Source organism: Salvelinus sp. IW2-2015, linkage group LG8 (assembly GCF_002910315.2).
Source record: "Salvelinus sp. IW2-2015 linkage group LG8, ASM291031v2, whole genome shotgun sequence".
Lineage (NCBI taxonomy): Eukaryota > Metazoa > Chordata > Actinopteri > Salmoniformes > Salmonidae > Salvelinus > Salvelinus sp. IW2-2015.
This window is the reverse complement of record NC_036848.1, coordinates 52,546,525-52,563,356: the sequence shown is the minus strand read 5'-3', so window position 1 is coordinate 52,563,356 and position 16,832 is coordinate 52,546,525. Positions and strand designations below refer to the sequence as shown.

General features: G+C 39.7%; 2 protein-coding genes across 3 annotated transcripts in view; one reads left to right on the top strand and one right to left on the bottom strand.

Moving 5' to 3' along the window:
* Positions 1 to 4,283: 4,283 nt before the first annotated feature.
* kifbp (kinesin family binding protein) lies at positions 4,284 to 7,425 on the bottom strand. Its single transcript, XM_023993687.2, has 7 exons — positions 6,944 to 7,425; positions 6,597 to 6,695; positions 6,300 to 6,379; positions 6,030 to 6,213; positions 5,662 to 5,755; positions 5,429 to 5,541; positions 4,284 to 5,332 (listed from the first exon to the last, which is right to left on the bottom strand). Exons 1-7 carry the CDS (start codon positions 7,391 to 7,393, stop codon positions 4,448 to 4,450), a joined length of 1,905 nt encoding a protein of 634 aa, XP_023849455.1. The 5' UTR covers positions 7,394 to 7,425; the 3' UTR covers positions 4,284 to 4,447.
* Positions 7,426 to 11,438: 4,013 nt separating this feature from the next.
* The window catches only part of LOC111968124 (interferon regulatory factor 2), a 13,358-nt gene continuing 7,964 nt past the window's right edge, over positions 11,439 to 16,832 (top strand). Inside the window, exons 1-4 of one of the 2 annotated variants that reach the window (XM_023993685.2) lie at positions 11,439 to 11,524; positions 11,948 to 12,088; positions 12,692 to 12,791; positions 15,803 to 15,982. In XM_023993685.2, coding sequence (XP_023849453.1) covers positions 12,002 to 12,088; positions 12,692 to 12,791; positions 15,803 to 15,982 — 367 coding nt within the window. In that variant the 5' untranslated portion in view covers positions 11,439 to 11,524; positions 11,948 to 12,001. The remainder of the gene's footprint in view (positions 11,525 to 11,947; positions 12,089 to 12,691; positions 12,792 to 15,802; positions 15,983 to 16,832) is intronic. The other variant, XM_023993686.2, reaches the window with a different exon arrangement.

Genomic DNA, 16,832 nt, shown 5'->3' with positions numbered 1-16,832 from the left:
CAATCTCTTCATTCAAAGACTCAATCATGGACACTTTTACTGACAGTTGTGGCTGCTTTGTGTGATGTATTGTGTATTGTGCTGTTGTCTGTGCCCAATAATGTTTGTACCATGTTTTGTGCTGCTACCATGTTGTGTTGCTACCATGCTGTGTTGTCATGTGTTGCTGCCTTGCTATGTTGTCTTAGGTCTTTCTTTATGTAGTGTTGTGTTGTCTCTCTTGTTGTGTGTGTTTTGTCCTATATTTATGCTGTAATTATTAATTTTTTAAATCCCAGGCCCCTGTCCCAGCAGGAGGCCTTTTGGTAGGCCGTCATTGTAAATAAGAATGTGTTGACTGAATTGCCTAGTTAAATAAAGGTTAAAAAAAAWTTGGTAACAGGCGAAATGTTGAGGTGGGGTTACTGTCACTGTCTTGGATGTGGTTGGTATCGACCAAACAAATTACTGCTAGAAAACACCACACAACTTGGAAGAAAAGTGCATTTCAAACCATACTCAAAATACACAAGAGTGAGAATATTAGAATTATATGGATCTGACAAGCAATGTAAGCACTTAATAGAAATTATAAGTACATTAATGAAAGAGTATTGCTCAATGTCAGCTGAGCTTTGCAAATTAAAATACTGTGTTGGCTTAAAATACATGTCTTATTAACACATTTCCCAGTGTGCCTTTCGGCAAGTTGTATTATACTACATTGTAGTTAATTTACTTGTCAGAGACCTGCAGTGTCTCCACTTGCATTGTCTAATAGCTACCTTTTCAGCGGTGGGACTGGGTAACACGCTTCAGGAGAGCGGTCATGTGTGTTTGGGAGGCAGAGGTTGTGGGTTTGAATCTTGAATCTCGATATTAACAAGCAACATGGTGTCCTTCATGCTTAAAATATGGATGTTTATTAATAATAGGCCCTTTAGCAGACACTTTTATCCAAAGCAACTTACAATCATGCATGCATTCTTTCTGCACGGGTGGTCCTGGTAATTGAACCCACTATCCTGATGTTGCAAGTGCCATGCTCTACCAACTGAGCTACAGAGGACCAACACTTCTCCAAAATGTTGAGTAAACTCAAAAAGTCTGTGGAACTAGTTACTTAAAGATCCTGAGTTGGGCAACATAGATTTTTTTTACAGTGTACTCTAGATTCTGATGATTGATCTCTGTCTTGTTAATTGGTCTCTTTAAAATCTTGTTTTGAAAAGGTGACGTGCATGTGTATGAATGTTTCTTTTCAGCCAATGCGTAGTCGTAGATGTGAGATGGAACAGGAAGTGGGTTTATCGGGTGCTTTTATCTTTTCTCAGGAAATGACACTTCAGTTTCTTCACTGGCTTCATACTTTTGAAGCCAGCCATGTTATTCTTGAGATCAACACTTCTAACATGTTTAAGCCTTCATACTTTTGAAGCCAGCCAGCAATAGAGGTGCCTGGCCTGGGGAACATACATAGCCTATGCAGTTTGTCTTAAGGGGGAAATGTGTTGATCTCAAGAATAACATGGCTTCAAAAGTATGAAGGCTTAAACATGTTAGAAGTTTTTAGTTCAAAGTGTAAGTGATCAATTCATACAAGAAAAACTTGAGTTTATTCACAATTTACTAACCTTGTCCTGATCCTGTTGCTGTCATAACCCCATTGCAGCAAGTCACCTGTTTTTGTATTAGGTCGCCTGTTGGAGCAACTGTCAGTCATACTTATGGGTCTAAACATATGGCTCTGCCAAACTGTCCTTTTCATAAAAGACTGCACTGGAGACCCATCCTGATGTGCTGAGGAATCTCCTCTTTTTGCTTTTAGGCTCCATTACAGTCTACCCTTCAGCCATGTATCCCATGAAAACAAATTATACTGAAAAACTATTGGACTAACTTTACTGATACCACTATACATGTTATGACTGATAGTGAAGTGTCTGTTTTTGTTACTTGTACTCATGCTGTTGTTTTAGCTCATTGAGACAGTTTCCCAGACACAGATTAAGCTTAGTCCAGGACTAAAAAGCAAACTCAATGGACAATATCCATCGAAAATAATTTTTGGTCTAGGACTAGGCTCAATCTGTGTCCACTGAAAACCACTCCATGTTGAGCACTCATGCATGCAAACAGAAGATTTTCTAGAGAAGGGTAGAAAGTTGAGACGTGAATGAGGTCATCTAGATTCTTTGCTGACTGTCTCTTTCTCAAATATCATTCAGAGTAAAATGCCCTAGCTGAGCAAAAACTGAAGTGTTTGATGACCTAGTAAATGAAATGCCTTAAATCATACATTGTTCTAGGGCAGGGACAAATCATTTTTCAACTGAATTATTGTTTATTTTATTTTTGTGGACACTGTTTTTGTTGAGTAAATTATATCAAATGTGCATTTTTTTAAGCACAAAAAGAACGATTCTCCACCTTACCAAGGAAACATGTTTTTGCTTTAATAAAAATAAGTATTAGCTACTATTTTGAATGTTTTTAAAATAACAAGCATGCTCARCAGCTGTCTTGTCTGTCATCTCTCTTTAGCACAAATGGAGAAAAGATAATTCCTCTTCATTGGGCTTATAAAGAGAGCGACTACACTGCCATTGTCAGGTTGAGGTTTCATCCTACAGCCAAGTCACACCAAGTGGAGCTAAATGTCTCCCACAGCCTCGTTGGCATCTTGCTCAGGAGAATTCACATGGTAACAAAAGCCCCATCCGGATGGTTTTGCATTCAAAGTATATTTACAGAGATGAAGTGGCAATAAATCTTGACACAGAGACACATTTATGCCTCTTAAAATGTAAACAATATAGGTCTGTAATTAAATCCTCCCAGCTCCTAAAATGTACAATTATGTACATCTAAGTCACAGAGCTATTATATATTTTCCCATGTAAGTATGAATGTTACAATGTTCCTATGTTTGTATGAATGTTACAATAAAATGTTTATTTTATAAAAAACAAGTATTCATGGACATGATCATCAAACATTTGGGAACCTTTCAAAGGGGAACTAAGATGAATTTAAGTTTCTGCTGTATCCTTAGAAGCACTGAGCAATGATTGAGATACAAAACATTGTTTATCAATAGATAGACGCTGCTTAACAAAATTCTTCTTGGTAACTTGTCTGTGAGGAACTAATCATTTGGTAATAGATTAAGATTATCAGATGTTTTTATATTCAGCTATGAACACATTTATACATTCATACTTGAGTGAAGGTTTGATTATCTAAAAAACAATATATTAGTTTATAAATGAGGATGGGCGTGTGTATGCTTTTTCTTATCAGAGGAAAAGATTAAGTGATTCATACTAAGCATGGCCACATCTGCTAATACAGATAGCGGAAGGGTAATTTCCAATTACAGGCACAATCTGATATTTCATCAGCCTGGCCCTGCCACTTTGTTTGGTAAGCTAAGAGATGGGGTTGAGGAAATGTAACAACATTCAAAATTCATACACAGAGCTATAGACACAAAGACTGACAGTTCATGACATCAACATAATACCTTTTATATATACACTTTTTTTCAAAAAACTAAAATTGTTACAAAAACCTAAGCAATGGAGGAAGTGTCTTAGATTTGGGTTTATGATAGGGTAAGACATCTATGCTTGTACTAGCCTGAGAGCAATGGGTATATTTACATTTCAAATTAGTATAGTACTGACAATAAAGTAAAGTTAAAGTGAAGTAGCTAGATAAATAACTTCCGCTGTAACCTCTGCCCTYTACCCTCTGCCTGTGGATATTAATAATAAAAGCATTGCATGAATCTATCATCATATTTGAAGGTCTGATAAAATTGCTTTTGATAAAAGAATTTCATGCAATTCTATGTCAGAAGCCATTTGATGAGTAACAGCGCCCTCTTCAGTTTCTTTATAAGCCCTACTCTGACTCCGACGTGGCCCACACCGCTGTCTACTCTGACGCAGCAACATATCTGCTTGTATCTATGTATTAGAGTTCCGATTTGATACTGTGTTAAAAACACAATTGACACTTGCTGGACAAGAACACATAGATCGTCATAATCAACTTAATTGTTCAAATTTACTTACACAATTATAATTTGAGAGACAAGTGAAAGTGATTTGCACTTTGTTTATTTTTGGATGTCAATTGGAAATAAACCGAAAAACATCCTTTTAAAACAAATATCACATCAGTTAATTCATGTTTCCATTACATTGTTTTTAGCTACATATCTACATTCCATACAACATAAGTTATTTTCAATCAGCTAGAACAAATAAATTAGGCAATGAATGTGTAATCATGCATATAACTAATTGTTTTAAGATATTAAAGGTGTGGTTAATTGGTCCAAGAGTAACAATTTACACAGTGACATCAGGAAATGCAGATGGGGGTTAAGGAGAATTACATATGCAATATATGATAGGGGTGTTTAAGCAAGCTTTGTCATGTTGCGTTTAGGACACATTTAGAGTCCGTTAGAGGAGGCCAGATTTGCCTGGAGTCGGTTGATCTTGAGGGGCAGAAGGCTGACCATCTCTTCGCTCAGCTCCAGCTCTGTCTCAATGGCGCTTTTAGCCTCTGGGTTGTCCTTGCAGTACTGGACCACAAAGTTGTAGCACTCCAGGGAGCGGTTCAGGTTCTCCAGCTGAACGGTTTTGCTGGACGAGATCAGCCTGCTGTGGAGACGAGCCACCCGGAACTTAGCCACCAGTGCCGGCCTCAGCACCTCGTCCTCCAGTTTCTCCGGCCATTTGCCCTCTGGCGAGCGGACGGAGTCAAGGAACATCTGGTAGAACCTGGTGGAGGAGGAGCAGAGGTGGTTAAACTTCTTGACCGTGTGCGCATCCAAGTCGTCCTGCTTGTTGGCCACGGCCAGCTTGAGATCCATCATCTCGTAGTAGGTCTCAGCCAGCTCAAACTGCAGCTGGCGGCAGACGAGCAGGTAGTACTGGGCGTTCAGGTCTTTGCAGATGGGCTCCATCATGTCCACACGCCGCTTGTGCATCTTGCAGCGACGCTCCATGTCCTCCTCAAAGAAAGCCAGGGCCTTGAAGAGAGCGCTGTGGTCCTGCAGGATCTCGATGTGGTCTGTGACGTGGCCATCCATCTCAAAGTACTCCTTGGCTTGATTTACGTAGGTCTGGCCAACCAGGAAGATGGCGCGGGCTTCCTCAAAGTCCACAGGGAAGACACAACTCACTTTCTCCTCCAGGCCACAGATGGAGTCAAAGGTGTCAGTGGAACCAAACAGAACAGCACTCTTCCTTCCCCTCTCCTTCTCCTCCTCCTCCTGTAGCCGTGTTGCTCTCAGCTCTGCTTGACGATCCATATCTAGCTCTCCAATGTTGTCCTGCTCAAACCGGTAGACATAAGAATAAGATACCGTCTCACAATTATAGGCTAATCATCTACAGAATTACATTTGATCTGAAGATATCTAAATTACCTCGAGAAGTTTCTTGGCATCTTGCAACAAATTAAGACAGTATTTTATCCAACACCTGGCTATTTCAGCTCTCTTCTGTCTAAGTTGGTCTCGCTTCTCAGCTTCAGCTTCACCTAGAGAAAAAGGTTTGAGATGTGTATTAATGAGTATTGAATGAAAGGCAACTTTACAAACATTTCAGAAAGAACATATACTATCAAGGTTGAGTATATGAATTCAGAGTGAGAACCTACTCTCCTGGGCAGCAGCTTCTGAGGGGACCTCCCCGGCCAGGTCTGCTATGACACTGGCAGCAGATAGACAGTGCCTGCCCTCCATGTAGAGGTTCTGGGAGGAAGAACAAAATATATGTAAGATTAATCCATAGTTGATGTTCTGTATTATGTCATGTTTCATGTGGACCCCCTGGAAGAGTAGCTGCTGCTTTCGCACCATTATTATTATTATTATTATGGGATCCATAATAATACAAATAGAAATGGGGATCTTATTAAAAATACCAAATATAATTTTAAAGAAATCAAGTCATGTACTGACTGTAAATACATGACAAGTCATTCATCTTGATGACGACAACACATTTGTACAGTTTATCATTTACCTTGGTGATGTAATATTGTGATAACGTGGCTGCGTTGATGGCCCATTCCAGAGGAATGAATTGGTTGAATTTCAGCTGTCTCTGCAGAGTACTGTGGCAGTAGCCCCCAGCTTTCTCATACTGCTCCAAGTTCTTGTACACTTGTGCAAGATAGTACAGTGTGTGGGTATAAGCCATTTCAAATCTGTTTGAAGAGAGGGAAAAGTTAAAAAGAGCAATGTCATTTATTTATGAAATTGTTGAAAGACTCCACAACAGTGATGTCCCTACCTCTTGGTCCTCTCCTGTTGGGGTAATGCTTCTTCCTCTGCCACAAAGAACTCGGTGAGGTCCATTGGGGGTTGCCCATCCTATGGTGTGAATGAAACAAAACAATAGATTATTCCTTCAGCCTTTTCAAGGTCACAATTATTAAACATAGAATTAAGTCTGACAGGACAATAATCCAGAATGCACTGCGGCTGGCCTTCCTGATGAAAGATGATGATGCTGCTGTTTTCTCTTCTCCCAAAATGAACCTAGCTAAGTAGGTAAATTATGCATCTAGACAGTGTCGTTACTAGCTACCTCTTTCATGTACCGAATATACATTGCTTCTGCAGTTTCCAAAAATCCTTGGGCTTTCTCAATTTCATCCCTGCCAGCCCACAGAATGCCCAGTTGATTCTGTAAAAAAAGACACACAAACAGCAAAGTCAGTTCACAGAATTTTACTAGATACTTAATTCATTATCTTTAGCTAAAGTTAGACAATGTGTGTGCATATTTAATTATACAAATATTATGTAATGGACTGCTAGTTGCGGACTAAATTAAAGATTACTAGGTGCTCTATTACTGCATTGTTGAGGGAGCTGCACGTTTTATACCGGCTGTAAACTGTGTATGTGATGAATACAATTTAATTTGATTACCCTGACTTGGATGAACAAAGACACGTTCTCTGGTGATATGCTGCACTTCTCCAGCAATGTCATGCAATTCATTAAATGTTCCTCTCCAGCAGACAGCTCTTCTGTTTCCACGTGGTTTACACCAAGATAATACTCCACCGCCCCGAGTTTAGCTGCTCTTGATCCGGCTGGGGAATCTCCACAGTGGCCTCTCCCAAAGCCCTCCTCCATTCCTCCGTCAACGGGCTGCTCTGTCGGGCGCTGGTCGGCTTCATCATTGACGCTCTCGTTTTCACCGACATCGAAATTCTTCAAGGAGCAGTAAATCTCTCTCAAAAGCTCCCTTGCCTTATACTTCGATCGAAAAGGGTCATTTTCTGGGTCTTTTCTTGATTCTACTTCAGATAGATCTTGAGCATTATTAAATTTGTCGCAAACTGCTCTCCACTCATGACTGTATGTGGAAGCCATGTTTGTTAGTTCAGTATGACTCAACCGGGGACCCGTAGTTGTGTGCTCAGGGTAGTGTCCATTAGGATATACCGTTGCTAAACATTTTGCAACAGAAAACAAAAACGAGCGTTTAGTGTTGGACAAGTTCAGGTAGTCCCTCCATCCCTGTTTCAGTTCGTCTGGTGCCTAATGAATAGAACCCAGGACACGGTACGTATAAAGAAAGCTAGGGTCATAAAGAAATAATGAGATTCACAAAGGAATCTCAAAAGCTGTTTTTAATTGACAATTTAACTAGGACTAATTTAGTTAGGACTAATCTCTCAAAGATTATAGCAAATTGAATTAAATACAGCGGTTTACACCAAGATAATAAATACAGCAGGACAGCTTTTTTTCTTGAATGATCCCACTCAACTATTTATACAACTGACAAAATTCTGCAATCACCACACTGTTTCGGTTTAGAACATGCCTGTTTTGTCCAACTACACTGAACAAAAATATGAACGCAACATGTAAAGTGTTGGTCCCATGTTTCATGAGCTGAAATAAAAGGTCCCAGAAATGTTCCATACGCACAAAAAGCTTATTTCTGACAAATGTTGTGCACAAAATAGTTTACATCCCTGTTATTGAGCATTTCTCCATTGCCAAGATAATCCATCCACCTGACAGGTGTGGCATATCAAGAAGATGCTTAAACAGCACGATCATTAAACAGGTGCACCTTGTGCTGGCGAAAAAAATTGCAGTTTTGTTACACAACACAATGCCATCAGATGTCTCAAATTTTTGAGGGAGTGTGCAATGCTGACTGCAGGAATGTCCACCAGAGCTGTTGCCAGAAAATTGAATGTCCATAAGCCACCTCCAACGTCGTTTTAGAGAATCTGGCAGTACGTCCAACCGGCCTCACAACTGCAAACCACGTGTATGGCATCGTGTGAGCGAGCGGTTTGCTGATGTCAATGTTGTGAACAGAATGCCCCATGGTGGTGGTGGAGTTATGGTATGGGCAGGCATAAGCAACGGACAATGAACACAATTACATTTTATCGATGGCAATTTGAATTCACAGAGATACCGTGACGAGATCCTGAGGCCCATTCACCCGCCACCATCACCTCTTGTTTCAGCATGATAATGCACGGCCCCATGCATGTTTGGGATGCTTTGGATTGACGTGTAACACAGTATGTTCCAATATCCAGCAACTTTGCACAGCTATTGAAGAGGAGTGGGACAACATTCCACAGGCCACAATCAACAAACAGCCTTATTAACTCAATGCGAAGGAGATGTGTCGCGTGGCACGGTTGATCTGTAATTCCTCTATATGGGACTATCCAAATAAAGTGTGACTCAATATCATAGCACACTATCCATTCATATTTATCACGCAACATTCATGGGAGATATTTCCTGAAATTATATCTCAAAATGTTTTTTTTTATCTTCTCAATGCAATTCAAATCAAATGGTATTTGTCACATGCGCCGTAAACAACAGGTGTAGACTTTACAGTGAAATGCTTACTTACAAGCCCTTAACCAGCAATGCAGTTCTAAGAAAAATAAGTGTTAAGTAAAATATAGATGGGTAAAATATAAAAAATAAAGTAACAAATAATTAAAGAGCAACAGTAAAATAACAATAGCGAGGCTATATACAGGGGGTACTTGTACAGAATCAATGTGCGGGGGCACCAGCAMTGTTAACTCCATGTGTAACTCTGTGTTGTTGTCTGTTCACACTGCTATGCTTTATCTTGGCCAGGTTGCAGTTGCAAATGAGAACTTGTTCTCAACTAGCCTACCTGGTTAAATAAAGGTGAAATTAAAAATTAAAAAATTGTTGAGGTAATATGTACACTACCGGTCAAAAGTTACAGAACACCTACTCATTCAAGGGTTTTTCTTTATTTTTACTATTTTCTACATTGTAGAATAATAGTGAAGACATCAAAACTATGAAATAACACATATGGAATCATGTAGTAACCAAAAAAGTGTTAAACAAATCAAAATATATTTTATATTTGAGATTCTTCAAATAGCTACCCTTTGCCTTGATGACAGCTTTGCATACTCTTGGCTGGGGCAGCAGGTAGCCTAGTGGTTAGAGCGTTGGACTAGTAACTAAAAGGTTGCAAGATCAAATCCCTGAGCTAACAAGCTAAAAATCTGTTGCTCTGCCCCTGACCAAAGCAGTTCACACACTGTTCCTAGGCTGTCATTGAAAATAAGAATTTGTTCTTAACTGACTTACCTAGTTAAATAAATGTAAAAAAAACAGCTTCACCTGGAATGCTTTTCCAACAATCTTGAAGGAGTTCTCACATGCTGAGCACTTGCTTTTCCTTCACTCTGCGGTCCCACTCATCCCAAACCATCTCAATTTGTTTGAGGTCGGGGTATTATGGAGGCCAGGTCACCTGATGCAGCACTCCATCACTCCGCTTCTTGGTAAAATAGCCCTTACACAGCCTGGAGGTGTGTTAGGTCATTGTCCTGTTGAAAAACAAATGATAGTCCCACTAAGCCCAAACCATGGCGTATTGCTGCAGAATGCTCTGGTAGCCATTTGGGTTAAGTGTGCCTTGAATTCAAAATAAATCACTGACAGTGTCACCAGCAAAGCACCCCGACACCATAACAACTCCTCCATGCTTCACGGTGGAAAATACACATGCAGAGATCATCCGTTCACCCACACCGCGTCTCACAAAAATCTCCTATTTGGACTCCAGACCAAAGGACAAATTTCCACCGGTCTAATGTACATTGCTCATGTTTCTTGGCCCAAGCAAGTCTCTTCTTATTATTGGTGTCCTTTAGTAGTGGTTTCTTTGCAGCAATTCGACCATGAAGGCCCGATTCACACAGTCTCCTCTGAACAGTTGATGTTGAGATGTCTGTTACTTTAACTCTGTGAAGCATTTATTTGAGCTGCAATTTTTTGAGGCTGGTAACTCTAATGAATGTATCCTCTGCAGCAGAGGTAACTCTGGGTCTTCCATTCCTGTGGCGGTCCTCATGAGAGTCAGTTTCATCATAGTGCTTAATGGTTTTTGCAACTGCACTTGAAGAAACTTTCAAAGTTCATGAAATGTTCCGTATTGACTGACCTTCATGTCTTAAAGTAATGATGGACTGTTGTTTCTCTTTGCTTATTTGAGCTGTTCTTGCCATAATATGGACATTGGTCTTTTACCAAATAGGGCTATCTTCTGTATACCCCCCCCTAACTTGTCACAACACAACTGATTGGCTTAAACGCATTAAGATGGAAAGAAATTACACAAATTCACTTTTAACAAGGCACACCTATTAATTGAAATGCATTCCAGGTGACTACCTCATGKAGCTGGTTGAGAGAATGCCAAGCATGTGCAAAGCTGTCATCAAGGCAAAGGGTCGCTATTTGAAGAATCACAAATATAAAATATATTTTGATTTGTTTAACACTTTTTTGGTTACTACATGATTCCATATGTGTTGTTTCATAGTTTTGATGTCTTCGATATTATTCTACAATGTAGAAAATAGTAATAAAGAAAAACCCTGAAATGAGTAGGTGTTTCCAAACGTTTGACTGGTACTGTCCAAGGAAGAATTTTTGGGGGATTAAAAACAGAGTACGTGAAAAAAGAAGACCTAGAATTTTATTTCCTCAGACCACCTTTAATTCTACAATGTAGAAAATAGTAAAAATAAAGAAAAACCCTTGAATGAGTAGGTGTTCTTAAACTTTTGACCGGTAGTGTACATGTAGGCAGAGTTAAAGTGACTATGGCGGTACTCAAACTATCTTTAAGGAAATGCTCAAATTAAGCTTTGTTGGTCCACATCTTGGCCACTGACCAGTATTTGAACACTGACCAGTACTTGACCACTGACCAGTACTTTCAGACAAATATGTCATGCTGCAAGTCGTTACAAACTTGTTATTTGGTGTGTGGGTGTCACATTTCTGTATGTTGTGTAGTTGGAGGAGGGGCCTTAAAGGGTGCTGAGTGAAGGTAGAGTTCCCTTGAAATTCCTACTTACTTCTAAGGAAACCTGGCCAACTGTCAATGTGGGCACCTGTGGTTTAAGTAAACCTGTCAGTGCGAGCACACAGGAGGTTTGAGGATTCCATGCACTGGTAAGTGAAGTAGCTATTATCAAGATTCTTCTAAACAGCAGAGTGATAAATGATAATCAAATATGTGATGACAGCTATCACAAAACATAGACACCACTCATTAAGCAATGTCTGTTTAATGTCTGAAAAGCATTCTAGTTGGACTAATTCAGGCATATTCTAAATCGAAACAGTGTGGTGATTGCGGAATTGAGTCAGTTGTGTAAATAGTTGAGTGTGATCATTTAAGAAAAAAATATGTCCTGCTGTATTTATTACTATTTGTTATAATCTTTCTGACATTCGCCTGACAATGTAGGGTAATTTCACACCTCATTTTCTAATCACACACACTCACTAATCAAGCACAGTTCTGAATTCTGAATCCCCCCCCCGGACAATACGTTGATGTAGTTGAACAAGGTACACATCCATTTTGTGCAGTGTAATTTGTCAGGTGTGAGCTAAGGCAGACTGCAACCCTAGGGTCATTAGAAGATGCAACAAGGTCGTCTAAGACTGCGACCCTGGCTTGAGAAGCAGATACAGTCAGGGAAATACCCAGGGGTCACCTGGCTTGATGAGGTGAGATATTGTTCCAACTGTTTTCAATCATTTTACAATAATATTTTCATAATCCAGATTGTCAATACTTTTGTTCTTATATATTTATAGTATGGCTACACTGTACTCAGTATGCATACTGTATTGTACTCTCTGTATGGATTTAGGTCTAAAGTTTGATAAATAAAAGCTTTTAGGCCACAAACATTGATTATGTTAGATATCGTGTKAGACTGCTCCCACCAGAAAATGTTTAAATCCATCCCCACAGATCAGTGGAGGCTGCTGAGGGGAGGACGGCTCATAATAATTGCTGGAACGGCGCAAATGGAATTGCATTGAACACATGGAAACCATGTATTTAATGTATTTCATACCATTCCACCTATTCCGCTCCAGCCATTACCACGAGCCCTTCCTCCCCAATTAAGGTGCCACCAACAACCTGTGTCAAAGACATTAGATCTCAAGTGCAACATCATTTTGATCATAGCCATTAGAAGTTAATTCCACTCTCTAATGGGGGTATCGCATCGTTCTTTTGAGAATATACTGCTTTTGTCACAGTTCAGATGGGAAAAGGTGAATGGTAAAACATTTTGACTACTCTGCTTTGAACTTCAGACAGCTCAAGTTTTCCAGATTCCTTGGAAGCATGCGGCTCGACATGGTTGGAATATAGACAAGGACGCCACTTTGTTCCGAAACTGGGCAATGCACACAGGTAAGAAGCAAGTCCAGACACCAATGTACAAAGCTCTCTGATTGCACAATGCAAAGCTATCTTCCATCAAGGCATGAAGGTATTATGTACAGTTGAAGTCGAAAGTTTACATACGCTCAGGTTGGAGTCATTAAAACTTGTTTTTCAACCACTCCACACATTTCTTGTTTAACAAACTATAGTTTTGGCAAGTCGGTTAGGAGATCTACTTTGTGGATGACACAATACATTTTTACAACAATTATTTACAGACAGATTATTTCACCTATAATTCACTGTATCACAATTTCAGCGGGTCAGAAGTTGACATACACTAAGTTGACTGTGCCTTTAAACAGCTTGGAAAATTCCAGAAAATTATGTCATGGCTTTAGAAGCTTCTGATAGGCTAATTGACATCATTTGAGTCAATTGGAGGTGTACCTGTGAATGTATTTCAAGGCCTACCTTCAAACTCAGTGCCTCTTTGTTTGACATCGTGGTAAAATCAAAAGAAATCAGCCAAGACTTCAGATTTCAGATTTTTTTTTAGACCTCCACAAGTCTGGTTCATCATTGGGAGCAAATTCCAAACGCCTGAAGGTACCACGTTCATCTGTACAAACAATAGTATGCAAGTATGAACACCATGGGACCATGCAGCCGTCATACCACTCAGGAAGGAGACGCGTTCTGTCTCCTAGAGATGAACGTACTTTGGATCCGAAAAGTGCAAATCAATCCCAGAACAACAGCAAAGGACCTTGTGAAGATGCTGGAGGAAACGGGTACAAAAGTATCTATATCCACAGTCAAACGAGTCCTATATCGACATAACCTGAAAGGCCGCTCAGCAAGGAAGAAGCCACTGCTCCAAAACCGCCATAAAAAAGCCAGGCTACGGTTTGAAACTGCACATGGGGCCAAAGAAATGTGGAGAATTGTCATCTGGTCTGATGAAACAAAAATAGAACTGTTTGGCCATAATGACCATTGTTATGTTTGGAGGAAACAGGGGGATGCTTGCAAGTCGAAGAACACCATCCRAAACGTGAACCACGGGGGTGGCAGCATCATGTTGTGGGGATGCTTTGCTGCAGGAGGGACAGGTGCACTTCACAAAATAGATGGCATCATGAGGGATGCAAATTATGTGGATATATTGAAGCAACATCTCAAGACATCAGTCAGGAAGTTAAAGCTTGGTAGCAAATGGGTCTTCTAAATGGACAATGACCCCAAGCATACTTCCAAAGTTGTGGCAAAATGGCTTAAGGAAAACAAAGTCAAGGTATTGGAATGACCATCACAAAGCCCTGACCTCAATCCTATAGAAGATTTGTGGGCAGAACTGAAAAAGTGTGTGCGAGCAAGGAGGCCTACAAACCTGACTCAGTTACACCAGTTCTGTCAGGAGGAATGGGACAAAATTCACCCAACTTATTGTGGGAAGCTTGGGGAAGGCTACCTGAAACGTTTGACCCAAGTTAAACCATTTAAAGGCAATGCTACCAAATACTAATTGAGTGTATGTAAACTTCTGACTCACTGGGAATGTGATGAAAGAAATAAAGTGGAAATAAATCATTCTCTCTACTATTATTCTGACATTTCACATTCTTAAAATAAAGTGGTGATCCTAACTGACCTAAAACAGGGAATTTTTACTAGGATTACATTTCAGGAATTGTGAAAAACTGAGTGTAAATGTATTTGGCTAAGGTGTATGTAAACTTCTGACTTCAACTGTATTCCCAAGTCCCACATGTTCCATCTCTAAAGCAAGTTAGAATAACAGCAGTACATTTATCAGTTTGTGTTGTTGCAATATGATAATTTTTTGCCCGCGCTCCAGATGGCTACAGCAGTCCGCTAATACAGGACTAGTAAAGGCACAGTGCACTACTTTTGGTAAACAATATTTTTTTCAAAAGATAATATCTTTGTATTTTTTATTATGAATTTTCAGGGGGTTCTGCAGCACGCTTAGCACCCCTACTTCCTGCGGCTATGCATGACCCTTGTGGAATTAACTTTTTTCTCATCTTCCATGTTCAATGGCCATAGCACCTGGAGCATTTCCAAACAGCAGTGTTTTGATGCATTGTCATTCAAGCAGAGATTCTTAGGAAGCCCTGATAAGCTATTTGCCTGGAAACACTGTTGTCACACAAGCCAAACCACATTTTTGTGACYCTACTCTGAAAATATAGTTTACCAAGCTACCKATAACTTCACKCTGGAAGAAGTTAAGCTACACTAAAGCTACCCTTAAGAAAAATWGTTTACTGAAGTTACTTAGAAAAAAAATTATATGTAAACTGAAATGTCACAGATTACAAATTGCAAGAGCAAATTACTTTGGGGTCATACGTTAACAGAATGTTTAATTTAGCCAATTCAACACAAAATACTATGTTTTAAGTGAGAATTAGGCGGTSCTGATGCTGAAAAAGAAAGGAAATTCTTGCCTACTTCACCCATATTTTATTTTATTTTTGCAGAAAAAAGTAGTGTGTAGTTCCAGTAGTTAGCTACACCGCTACATGGCGAGAATATAACTAACTACTGAAAATACTACATAGATTAGAATTCAGTTCAACTACCACCCAGCTACTGCAAAATGTAGTTCAATTACTAGTTGAACTACATGTAGTTCACTACTACCCAACACTGTTCAGATCTATGGATGGTCAAATGCAATTCAATTGTTGTGGATATGGATAGTTTTATCAATTGTTACTATTTTTTTCTGTACAGACAAGGGCAACAAATTGACTAATTTGAGCGTGCGTTTTCAAAGTCAGTACTCGGAACCTTTGAATCAAATCAAATGTAATTTGTCACATGCGCTGAATACAACAAGTAACACACCTTACCGCATACTTACAAACCCTTAACCAACAATGCAGTTCAAAAATATTTACTAAATAAACTCAAGTAAAACACTACTTCCTCATCCTTGCTTGTATGTAAAACGACACAGTTCACAGGTTTGCTTTGATGAACTAATTGTATCCCTTCGTTTCAAGGCAGATACAAACCTGGGATAGACAAGCCTGATCCTAAGACATGGAAAGCCAACTTCCGATGTGCCCTGAACACTCTACCCGATGTGAAAGAGCTACAGGGCAAGAGCATCAAGAAGGGCAGTAATGCCTCCAGGGTTTACATGATGCTGAATGTTGTTAAACGTACCGAACGAAGAAAAGGTGAGTAGCTTTAGAATGCATGCTTTAAGTTGTTTACAATGTTGGGAAAGTTACTCTGAAAATATAGTTTACTAAGCTACCAATAACTTCACACTGGAAGAAGTTAAACTACACTAAAGCTACACTTAAAAAAGTTTACTGAAGTTACTTTGAAAAAGTAGTTCACTACATCCAAACTACTTCGTGAAAAATTATCATATGTAAATCGGATATGTCACAGACTACAAAATGCAAGAACAGATCAGTTTGCGGTCATAGGTTAACAGCATGTTTAATTCAGCTTATTAACCCAAAAACAATGTTTCAAGTGAGAATTAGGCAGGTCTGATGAAATTCGTGCCTACTTCACCCATATTTTATTTTTGCAAAAGAAGTTGTGTGCAGTTCCGGTAGTTAGCTGCACGGCTACATGGCAAAATTCAAATGTATTTATTTGAATAGCCCTTCTTACATCAGCTGATATATCAAAGTGCTGTACAGAAACCCAGCCTAAAACCCCAAACAGCAAACAATGCAGGTGTAGAAGCATGGTGGCTAGGAAAAACTCCCTAGAAAGGCCAAAACCTAGCAAGAAACCTAGAGAGGAACCAGGCTATGAGGGGTGGCCAGTCCTCTTCTGGCTGTGCCGGGTGGAGATTATAACAGAACATGGCCAAGATGTTCAAATGTTCATAAATGACCAGCATGGTCAAATAATAATAATCACAGTAGTTGTCGAGGGTGCAACAGGTCAGCACCTCAGAAGTAAATGTCAGTTGGCTTTTCATAGCCGATCATTGAGAGTATCTCTACCGCTCCTGCTGTCAATAGAGAGTTGAAAACAGCAGGTCTGGGACAGGTAGCACGTCCG